The sequence below is a fragment of the Limulus polyphemus genome, unplaced genomic scaffold, assembly GCF_000517525.1.
Source record: "Limulus polyphemus unplaced genomic scaffold, Limulus_polyphemus-2.1.2 Scaffold581, whole genome shotgun sequence".
NCBI lineage: Eukaryota > Metazoa > Arthropoda > Merostomata > Xiphosura > Limulidae > Limulus > Limulus polyphemus.
Window position 1 is genome coordinate 478,750 of NW_013666191.1, and position 12,893 is coordinate 491,642.

General features: G+C 31.2%; 1 protein-coding gene across 1 annotated transcript in view; it reads right to left on the minus strand.

The window, feature by feature from the left end:
- The window catches only part of LOC106459252 (vacuolar protein sorting-associated protein 8 homolog), a 76,722-nt gene that overhangs the window by 50,878 nt on the left and 12,951 nt on the right, over positions 1-12,893 (minus strand). Inside the window, 12 exon segments of the mRNA XM_022385696.1 lie at positions 699-853; positions 1,578-1,664; positions 1,938-2,021; positions 4,902-4,982; positions 6,532-6,654; positions 6,762-6,818; positions 7,002-7,104; positions 7,539-7,589; positions 8,663-8,730; positions 9,132-9,218; positions 12,341-12,465; positions 12,773-12,827. Coding sequence (XP_022241404.1) covers positions 699-853; positions 1,578-1,664; positions 1,938-2,021; positions 4,902-4,982; positions 6,532-6,654; positions 6,762-6,818; positions 7,002-7,104; positions 7,539-7,589; positions 8,663-8,730; positions 9,132-9,218; positions 12,341-12,465; positions 12,773-12,827 — 1,076 coding nt within the window.

Genomic DNA, 12,893 nt, shown 5'->3' on the forward strand with positions numbered 1-12,893 from the left:
TTGAACACCGCAGGGTACCAAGATACATATACTAAGCTGTGAAGCAATCTCCGGTCATGCGACTCTTTGTTCAATACTGTATACAATGTATTCATGTGTCTCTGTAAATTACATTATTGATATGAAGAAAAGTCATTATAGAGAGGTCGTTATTCGACCTTCTGCCCAAAAATCACGGTCATATGTTGCAACTGTTAGGAAGTCATTCGTGGGAGGTCAGATCAATGTAAAAATTGTTTCATGCAAAGAAAAAAAGTCGTATTTAATATGAAGTCATTATTGGGATGGGTCGTATCCACCAGGGCCAACTGTATGAACATGAAATTTGTAATTTAAAGTTTACAGGTATTGTAAAATGACTTTTATGATGTGCTGCTTCTGCTTCATAACAATTTCAAAGTTTTGAAATACTTTATAGTGCACACATTGAAGAGAGGGTTGTGCTTTAGATAAATAATTTTGAAATAAATTCGTAACAAATATAACATTCTGAGCTTATCTCAGTCTAAGTTCAATAAATATAGGTATAAACAGACTTAAGATAGGTAAATTAATTCAGAAACAGTACAATAATCTAAATTTGATACACTTAAAGTAATTGGATTAAAAACACTTCATAAATCCAATACTTTAAAATTAGCTCACTCCAAATATGTGGACTGAAGACATGATCTAAAATTCTAAATATAATTACAGACAAAAATTTAAGTTGTTTTATAAGGAATTGCAACTTTTAACTTACTTCACTCCAGGTACGTGGACTGAAGACATGGACAGACTTTAATCCCAGTAGCAATAGTTGCGATCCAAATCCTGCCATTGAATAGAAACAAGCTCTTTCTCCTGCAACAGCCTAAGTATGAAATTTGATTTTTCCTTAGTTTAAACAAGATCAATATATAACAAATAATAACAATATTGCTTAGTTACATTCTTGATCACAGATACTATAAACTCATGTTTTTTCTTATCCTCAAACTTTCACTTGGAAGTTGTGCAAGTTTGTTTAAATTTCTTGATTTGAAATTATCAAAAATTTTGACTTTTAGCATAAACAACAATATAACACAATATATTCACTGTACAATTTTCAGATTTATTTTGGCTCAACTATTTGGTTTACTAATTTTTGATAGCTGTGAATTATGTTAATCGATTTTCATTATCACTTTAAAAAACACCCAATAGACATGATGAAGGTTAATTATCCTCAACTAGGAACATAAAACACTCTTATCCAAACATCATACGTGGAGTGAAGCCACTAGGAACTTATACTCTAAATCTTTAACTGTGTATCTTGCTGTTCAAAACAAAATCATTCATCTATATATTAATATTATATGGGATCAGGTTCTTACATAAAAATAAATATTTAATTTGATTATAAATTTCCTAACAGTTTTTATAATTTTTCAACCTTGTGAAATTTTATATTTTCTACACTCCTAATATTTTTTTATGTAAAACCAAAACTGTGTTCAATTAGTATATAAGTACTATAAATGTTAATTTTCAAAACTTTTCTATAAGAATCCAAAACTTATTATTATAATATTGATTTTTTTCCTCCTTACCATGGCTTTACTAACATTCCCACCAGTTGCTAAACCTTTGTAGTGACTAGTACCATATACAAGTTGAACATCTCCAATGTCAAGGACCTGTACAGATGTAGAGAAAAAAAAACAGCTATTAATTTTATAATTTTCAATTCTATTGCAATCTTAAGGTATTTAGTTTGCTTATAAATATACAATGAATATGTTTATTATACTTGAAAAACATGCTTTATGAACAACCACTGTCATGAAGAATAGTTACTGAAAACACATAAACATGTAAAAGAAAAAAAAAGATACGTACTTTCCAAAGACATAATCTCATACTCAAAAATATATCAATTAGTATATATTTATATTATCTTGAGTTCTTACCTCTAATTCTTCTGCACTGCGAATATCAATAAGATGCAACTGTTCAGATGTGTCCATCGTAACCAATGTACGACAATTTAACCACTGGATGGCCAAGGTTTATAATATATAAAAAAGCAATTGTTTCATTAGATTTTCTTAGAATAATATTTGTTTTTAAGATTAAGTTCAGGTCAGAACTTTAAATACACCAATAGGTTTTCCTCAAATATCATTATAAAATAAAATAATTACACCCCTTAGTTTAACAAATTTGCTATATACACTTTATAACTTCACTCCTTCTTCTTGTGCTTCAGAAAAATTGTAATTGTATAAAATATGAACATCTTTAAAACATAACTTTTGCAAAAATAAATTGGAATGCTAATATTCCAAGAAGTGAAGTCATGTAGTGTAAATGTGTATGTGTACTTCTAACATTTTTTAACTTGAAAATGGATACCTAGCTCTAGATGTATATTTAACCCTCTATTAACATTTTTATATACTATTTTGTAACTATATTGTGTGTGAAGGGATGGCAAATAGGCAGCATGTGTGCCAAACACAATGTGCAATGAAATTTTAATAGCACACTGAAACTTAGCAATAGTGAAGGAAAGTTTTGAAAAAAAGAAATAAAAGAAAAACGAATATAAGAATCTATGTTTTAGTTTGAGTCCTTAATAACTGAAACTCATCCTTGGTTTACTCTGCATCATGCCTAAGCTCAGTGAACTCTGCAAAATGATCCAAAAAAGATCACACAAATAAATACAGTATTTATATGTATACATGTTACATTGTAACTCTAAAAATGAAAATATTGATATATGTATATATAAATACATGACACACTTGAAACTATATGGCACTTTATTTTATTTTGGCACACCAGTTAAAACCTATTTGCCATCCTTGCTACATCCTATAGCCCTTTAACATATATTACACATATATACTTAGAATATGACTAGCCACACATATATCTCCAGATTCATCACTCTACCTGAATTCTAAGATTTAATCTGAAGCAGTTTTGTAAACAGAGCTATCTTACTAAAGTTAGTTTAAATTTTCAAAATATTGAAATACTTAAAAACATTATCAGTTACTGAAAACTTCTGTTGCTTGAAAAAGTGAGACACACACACGGAGGGGTTAGAAGGTTCCTAAGAACACCTCATAGTTGAATCAGTGACACATGGAAATATGTGTACATCACTTTAAGCACCATGACACCTAACCCGGAAGGTTTATACACCAGAAGAGTTCCACATCTCAGACCATTAAAAGAGCTGTGACAAAGGATAAGAATTTTCAAGTGAGAATGTCAAGACCACATTTAGTCACATATTTCATGTAGGCATCATAAGTAGCATTTCCATCAGTCTGACTGGCTGAAAATTCTTTGTGAGTGATAATTGTCTTAGTGCATGTATACTAAGTCAATTGTAATTCAAAAGTGATATATTTAAAAATTCTCAATCTTCATTTTTTGTGTCTAAACTTTGATTTCTCTACTTCAGAATTTTCTAACATCAAAAATAATCTTCTAAAGTTTCTAGTCAATCAAAAACACAAACCATACATAACTGCAAGTGTCTAAAATATGAATCATAAAATAACACAATATCCTGTATAGTAGTTAAAGAACAAAAAGCCACAGTAAATGGAATAAACTGTCAGAAGTCTTTATGTTAGAGAAACATGTTTCAACAGATTCATGTGTCTTCTTCACTCTCACATTATCTGATGTGTGAAACAAACTTTAATGTTTTCATAAAAGCTTGCCAAATTTCATGGACTATAATTCATGCTTAGTAAATTTGGAATTATAGTGAATATTAGCTTCACAGATAAAGGTTCAGTCAATTTGACAGAGCCCATGAACAGATGGTTAATAAAAATAATGCAGCTATGTTGAAAGATTTTTTTTTTCCCACTTTATTTTTTTCTACATAAATATGTGCATGTTTATTGGTTTATTAAAAGCTAAAAGTGAACAGATGTCAGGCAATGGATGTTTCATTTTGTATGGTGATCAGTAAAGTAACTGGTCACTGTGACTGGCAGTGGTTTTTGCTAGTGGAAAGACTGGATAAGTAAAAGAAACACTGTACAGTGGGTACATATAATCTACAGTCGAAGGCATTGCTCAAACTTGAAAATGCAGAAAATAGCTTTTATGTACTGAAAATCCCTCTATTTATGTGGAGATTGCCAGGCTCACACAAGGTCACATAGTTCATAAAAAAAAAACACATTAACAGATAGTTCACATATAAAAAAAAACAAAAAAAACACACACACACACAGACTGCAAAGTTGATACCTTAAAACATTACTCAAATCTTAAAGTGAAGAAAATAGTTTCTGGTTTTTAAAATAACCACAGTTCTAAGGTCATCCTGTGACACTACTGGAGTACAAAGAAAACAGTTAAAGTAATCAGTTGTAAGCTCCCAAAAAAAAAAAAAGGGATTTAATCTGATCAATCACTTAAAGAACACTGGAGACATATATTTGAGAAATGGGAGTTCTTCCACAGCACCTTTCCAAACTTTCACAATTACACTAATTGCAACATCTATGGCGAACTGGAAATTTCTGAGGTTACACTGACTATAAATGAAACACAGTCACCGCAATGAGATAATAAGGATATCAGTGCAAAGCCCAAAATATTATTTATATCAATTCTTTAAAGGCACTACATATATATGATTCAATGCCAGAATAATCTACTGAACCAAAATATATCTAAACTAACTGCTCCCAAGTTTCTCAGCAGTAAGTCTGAAGGCTTACAATGCTAAAAACCAGGTTTAGGTACCCTTGGTGGATAGTTTTGTGCTTAACAACAAACACAGACAAAATAAAACAAAGGAATGTATTTTCCAGTATTTAAACTTAAAAATGAAATTATTTCTAGTACTAGGTTTATATAAAAATAAATTTAATTCAAGTCACTTATATTACCATAAAGTTCTGTACAACATGTTGTAGGTCCATCTTCTGAAGAGGAATAAAGTTGATCTTTTCTGCTGTTGCAAAGCTAACCTTAAAAAAACAAAACAATGAAGCCCAATATTTAAAAAAATTATCAAACCATTATATATGTACATTCAGCTTAAATATCAATACATAAAAAAATCTAACACTGGAAAATGTTTAATAAAAATTATATCTAAATTAACAATAATGCTGTAAAAAAATAAAACACTTAAAGATCTTTAATCAAAGGATTTTGATTTATTTATGTATAATAATAGATTATATTGATAAAAAATTTTTTTAAATTTTAGTTTTAAATGCAACTTATTCTAAGGAATACAAACACCGTGTTTTTAATATAAATCATTCACAAGGTATCTTACTGCAGTTTATACTCTGTTGCAGTACATATGGTCTTGAAAATTTAAATCTTTGTGTAAGACTAAGGAAATATGTTCTGCAATTAAAGATATTTCCATAACACACATGTTTTCAAATACTGTTAATTGTTAACTGCTTGACAAGAAATTACTGAGTCAGTAAATATTTTACAGCAGTTTCTCAAATGGAGGGTTGCGACCCCTTTGAGGTCATGAGCAGGTTTCCAAAGGGGTCACAAGCTGTCTGCACTGAGTCAAGATTTTTTTTTGTCCTTGAGGTGCACATATCACCTTTGTTATGAACTATGACAACTGTTTTTTCATTCTTGTAGAGATAATGGGGGGGGGGGATGACAACCAAAACCCAGATGCAGGGGTAACCTGGCAAATCTGGCTGAGAAACACTGCTTTATAGACAACCCAAGATTAATATATTTATTCAAACATCACTTATTTTTTATTTCCAGAAAATTATAAAACATATTTAAAGTTAAGTGAGCAACATTTACTACATTTTTTAAAAACAAAAATCTACAAAGGAAGTTTAGAGAATAAAACCAAACTACTACTATTTTGTGACAAAGCTACAGGGAAGCTTCAAAGTCAATACACTGTAGATGTATTACAAGTTTTGTTTAATTTATGTTTTCTCCATTTGTGTTAGGATAAACTTTTAAAAATCTTCAACCATTACTCCTCAAGAATCAATGAACTGATGCAAAGCATTTATACTAAACAACTTTGCTTATTTATGAACAATAATCACGTTTATGTAAATCAGTAAATGAGTTTAAATGATTTTCTCTTTTCATTAATGAAACACACATGGCATCCCCACAACATGCCTATTCTTACACACATTATGTCACTAAGCACAGTATAGTTAATGCATGATGTAAGTGGTCTTTGGATCCTTCTTACTCATACTGAATTTTCATGGTAATAATTATAGGTTATAAAAACATAATAATATAATGTTTCAATTAACCATCATTTTTAAAAGTTCCATCATCATTAGCTTAAATATGTAATACAAAACTTTTTTGCACCACAAACTACTATTTTTATAAAACTTTTCATGACTTATAGTTAGGTACAATATATATAATATGAGAATTTATCTTGTTACAACAAATGCATTTGTAAATTATATCTTTTCATGCATTTAATTATTATTTTACATGTGCTTAAGAGCAATGGTAACTTAAGAGAAAAAGAAATAAACACCAGGGCACCTGATAAAAGTAAAGAACACTTTGCCGTCCAAATGCAAGAACAGGGTCTATTACACGCTGATTGGCTGAAATCTGAATAAGAACAAACTGCCATCCTAACACTGGAAGTGTGTCTTGGTTAGCCTGTAACACAAGAAAAAAGAGTACAAGTAACACAAGTACTAATTAAAAAAAAAGGTTTAAACTACTTTTCAAAAAATTTCAAGAGAAGAAACACTGAAACAAATTACCTTCAGAAGCTGAGTAAAGTAGACTCGAAGTGTAGGTCTTATTGTTACAACAATCACCTACAAATAAGAAAAATAAAAATTTACACAGGATAAAGTTGGTTGCAAGAAACACCCTCAAATCATAAAATGTTTAGGTATACACAATGTATTGTATTTTAACACAATAAACCATACACACAACCCAAAATATTCATAGGTGCAGGAAGTACATATTGTTTTTTTGTACCATAAAATACCTACTTTTGTCACTGTTGCTAAAGCTAGCAGACAAACATCTTGACCAAAGTGATGTTTGAAATTGACTGTCATCCTTAGAGGCTCTAATGCACATACTTCTCCACGACTGAAATAAGACAATTATTAAGACTTAAACCCAAATATTCATTAAAATACATCATGTATCAATGCAAGATACAAAACATTATAATAAAAACTACCTCATGTAGAGAACAATCCCAATTCTTTAATACAAGTAAAATAAGTTTACTACCACGAAATATTTTTTTTCACAAAATTCTGAATTATTTATGATGTTCATCAATATTATACAAAACATATTAAATTCAACATTATACATTAATGGGAAGGAGGAGAAGTATCCTTAATATCAACAATGCAAAAGTTGTGAAATAATTTTGATATTAAGATAAGAGAATTTTAAGTATTTTTATACTGTGCACCATTGCAAAAATTGACAACAATTTGCTTACAATATCTCATTTGCTACACACAGTGTGAACAGGACATAGCTGACTTACAACAAACTTTCTGACTCACCTTCCAGAAAAAATACACCGTGATTCACAGGTTCTGTTTCCCATGACCCTCCTGTAAAAGAAGTGTAAAAGTATTACATTAGTCAACAATGAACATTAAATGCATGGGCGGGGGTCAAAGTACACATGCAAAACCTTTCACAAAGTGCCATTAAACATGTTATTTTATATTTGATGTCAAGTTTATCAACTATCCATTTGACTCAACATTGCTGATTTAGCAACAGTTCATGACAGAGAAGAATAACAACAATACAGCATATAGGGATATTAAATAAAACTGTACATATGCATTGTGGAGATTCTAGAAGTTATGCAAATGCAATATGCAAAATGGACAAAAGTATTTTTATTCTTCACATGAACATCACCTTGCACTCTGACATCGGTAATTCATGGAAATATCTTGCATACAAATATATTTGTTACACATTTGATTTTTTTGTGTGCAATAGCTTCGCACATTTGATTAAAATTGTGCCCCATTTCCATTGATACACGTAATAAATTAATTATAGTCAACATTTTCTTCTCAAATATGGAGTTGGTTCAATGGACAGAACCTATGCACATCCGGTTAAACATTAGGTACAGAAAATTTCTGGTTGAACCAAAAGATGTAGAGATGCTTCTCTAATTTTTATGCATTAACTTTTTTTTTTACCATAATGTCTAATGGGTTACTACAGGCAAACTGAAAATATGGGAACAATAAACCAGTTAGTCAAAAGGGACAGAGTTCTAATAACATAAATTTTCCTAAAAGAAACTCCTTGGGGTGAAGGAGTGATGACCCTGGATAAATTTTATAAGCATTAGAAGTACTGGAAATACACTTGTTAATTATGACAACCTCTTCCTTGAAACATCAGTGACAACTGATCATCATAGGATCGTATACAGTGACATAGTTCACAAAATATAAAACCAGCATTTAGAGGAGTATACTGGAATCAAAGGTTTGACTGTTCTGTTCCATGTTACTGTAGATAAGGTATAATGTTAACTAATACTTTTCAGAATTCCCAGTATTTTTTTAAGTGTTTATTTTAAAACCCAAGTGTTTTTGTTAGTACACTAAGAAGTAAAAATCTCCCAGAAAAATGTTTAGCAGACTTCCCTCACCTGAAGTTTAATTCAAACACAGAACCTCCACTGTCACTACACACTGCCAGAGTGGGGTCATCTGTAAACTGTATAGATAACACATATATTAATATAAAAACTGTTAAATGAACAGTGTTTGCAATTATGATTACCTACACCAAAGAGTATGTGACAAAAATAAGTGTTAGAACAAAGCATTAAAACATTTTTAAGAAGTCTAGACTTTTTCAAGAGAAGGAACATCCATAGTTATTTTTCTCTAAACATCAACACAGTTCTTTATATGACAGAGCAGGGTATATATTTTCTTCAAACAAATGGTAATTCCAGTGTTTTGAAGAACAAATGAAACTTGAAATTACATTGAAAAATATGGAATAAAAATCAAATTAAATATTTTTCACGAAATTATACAAATTATTAAAATATCAGCATGGTTCAATACAAAATATGTTCACAATGATAACATACAGATCTTAAATATTACCTTAACATGCAATACTGCTGTCTGCAAGGGATGAACATCCGTTATTGTTCTCAACAACTTGCCATTTGTCAGATCCCACATTGTCAACTAAGAAAAAGATGCAAAACGTTTAAGTTAAATTATCTGTTCTGCTATGCTATTCATATCTTGATAAGATTCTCAGGGAAATAACTTTGGTAACACAAATCCCTACAAATATATAAAATAACAAAGTTTGTTAGCTTTTTACTGAAATGAATAGCTTACAATATTACAGTTATTAGAAATTTAAGCATCTGGTTACCCACAGGATTTAAATATCAAGTTTTAAAAAAGTACAAGAACTTTTATATTGAGTTTTCTCTTTCCATTTAGTGCAAAATGTCACAGGATAATATATTCTTTGAGAAATTTAAAAGAATAACAGAACTGAAGTCAAGAGAAAAGGTTAGCAGGAAGTTGTCTTTCAGGAGAAGGAAGAAATTCTTTATAGACTGTACAAAGATCCTGGAGTGAACCACAGTTAGGAGTTATGATAAACTGTAGTGCTAACGGGGCTTCATGACCATGTAATGGAAATAGCCACAATTCCATGATGGGTGGACACATGGGTGTTAAGAAAACTACTTACAAGTCCCTCAGTAACTTATACTGGCCTGGAGTAAAAAGAGATGTGACATCTACAAAAGAATTACACACAATGGAAAGGTCCCAAAGGCTCCACTGGAAAGAATGCCAGTGATTAATAAGACCTTCAAAAGAGTTGCTACTGATCTAATAGGTCCCATATATTCACCATCCAAAGAGGACCATGTGTATACAGTAATCCTTATGGACTATGCAAACAGATATCCTGATGCCTAAACAATGTAACTGCAATGGTCAATATATATATATAGCCATCTAAATGTACAAAAAAAAAAAAAGAGTTCTTAATGACACTGTTTCTGAATGCACCAAAGAGGTAGGACAGTAAATAATTTTTGACATTACTTCTCCTTTCACAAAGAAATTACTAAATTTCTTTAATAACATAACTAATTTTATGTAAGAGATTTGTTTATATCATGCATCTACTTTATACAATATTAGGTACCTTAGAATGTCATTCAACAACCTGCATACAATAACAAACCATAGAATGTTGTTCAACAATAAAAGTACAACAACTAAACTTGGAATGTTGTACAACAATCAACATAAAATCTAATGAAATTTTTAACCTCAACATTATATCAATATTTTGCATAACTAATAGACTAAGTAATGATTTTAAACCTTCTGTAAATACACCATCCATTGTAATGTTAGTTAACACAGAGTGTTACATAAAACTGTCCTTTCTCAAGGTTCTAATCAAGTAATCAGCCTCAAGAATATCCTATTTCTGATTGATTATATTTTGATAGGTGTGAAGGAATATTGCCCATCTGATACTTCTGTAGGATAAATTCCATCCCAATGGAGGTACACCATAAATTTCTTTATTCCTCAGAACTAGATACTCTTTCTTATTGGTAGAATACCCTTTTTCTCTTTCACACAGTTTCTTGCCAGCAAAACTGACTGGAAACAACTTACCATCATGTTCCTATAATAACATTGCTGCAATTCCAATGTCAAAAGCATCAGTCCTCAGAATGAGCTGTTGGTTAATGTTTGTTAACCTAAGTATGGATTTACTGGTAAGCAGGATCTTTAGTGTCATGTAGGCATTCTCCTAGGCCTCACTTCACCTCATTTTGTTTTGTTAACCCTTCTTTGTTAAATATGTAAGAAAGACTACTTTGGCTGTTTAATGAGGGATGAAGTTATTAGTTCTGGATCTTGGTGCAGCCCTTATTTTAGCTATATTGACTTCATGCAAGCCATTCTCTCCCTTGCTCATCTGAAGACCAATAAAGTTCACACACTATCACTACCAACCATCTATTTTGTGGGCCTAGCCATAATTTTACACCAGTAAAGCAACTACTGGAGTACTAAATCCTCCTCCCAAATGGTAATGTGTACCAGAATATCATCAATGTAGCTGTCTATACCATCACTTCCATCCAAAAACTTCTGCTACCAGTGGCATCTTAAGGAACTTGTATGTCCTATCTGGTATCAAAAAAGCAGTCTTTGGGACATCTTCTTCAGGTACTGGAACCTGTTAATAGCCCTTACTATAGTCAGTCTTTGTAAAGACCTTCTTCTTGCCAAGCTTCTGAAACAAATCTTAACATGAACATTGGTTCTGATCAAACACAATTACCTTGTTCAATTTTCTGGAGTCTATACACATATGGTTGGAACAATCCTTCTTTCATAATCATCACTGGATATGCAAATACTGAATTTAATTATTAATGACACTCATTTGTATCATCTCTTGAATATCCTGTTTTTGGAATTATTTAATGCTGTATTGCACAGGGTAGGGTTTTGAATTTACCAGTTCATCATTACTAAGTGGTATGTAATGCTGGATAAAAGTGGTTATCAGAGGAAAACATCAGTAAAAATCTACCTATAATGACTAATTAGAAAATGCAACTCCTTTTTCGGGAATGAGTCCACTGTTTCTTTTTGTATATCTTTTTGAAATTACAGCTGTCAAGATTCAACAAGTCCTCATCAACAACTGCATCATCCAATGTACCATCAGTTCTTTAAGTGATGGATGAAGATGCCACTTCTAAATGTGGACCACAGGCAATTACTAATACAACTGGATGTCTTCATTGACCCCTAGATGATCATCACACTGAACATATTGCTTCAGAAGGTTAAAATAATCATTTCTTACCACCAGCAATGTCCACTTTATAAGGCTCTTTCCAATGCATAAGCAGTTTATCATCATCAGTGGGGGACACATTACAAACACAAAACCATCTGGTGTGAAATTTCTAGCGTTTGTTTTCCAATCCAAATACCACTTGTATTTCTTCTGGGATTTCTAAAAATTAAGTTCACAAGTTTGCTCTACACAAGACTTAGTGTTCCCACTGAACTTACTTTAGGACACCTGCTTTATCTTATGTACTCAAATGTGTATTTCACTGGCTAGACTCTATATCTGTAAGAAATGTATTAGTGGTTAAAGAAATATCTGCTTAATTTCCATTTCACATATAAATATTGCACAAGACTTGTTGCACTTACCACCCTATGTTAGCCTTAATATGAAAGATAGAATTATACTTCACTACAACTAACTGAAATAAATAAAAGTACAGACACACCTGTCCTCTAGCATAACCACACAGGAGACGAGAGCAATCTCCATTAAAAGCTAATGCTGAAACAGATCCATAGTCTTCACTGTAAGAAGTATTACCAAGACACCACTTCAGGACCTGTTTTGGGTCTAAATATTGAATAAGTATTAGTCCGAGCTTACAAAAGGATTTCTTATTAAACACAAACATGTATGAAGGCCCATAACAACATATATCTGAATTATTACATAGGTGCCATTTAAGTCTGTATAGGGTTTGCATCTTGAAAATATGTTACTCAATATGTTATTACCCAAATAACACTTGCAGATTTCAGGAATCAAGTAGTTTTTTTTTAATCAGAACCACAGTCTTCCAACAGGTTTAATAGCCAGTTAGATGTAGCTAATTTCCTTAAACATATGTAATTATTTCATCAAAGGTTACCCTACATACCAAATATTAAAACAAGACCATGAAAAGTCCCCACTGCAATCAGAGATGAAACAGCCTGCAATACAAGAAAGATATTTATTAGTTGTTAAAATACAAGTTACTCTAACATTAACATGTGCTT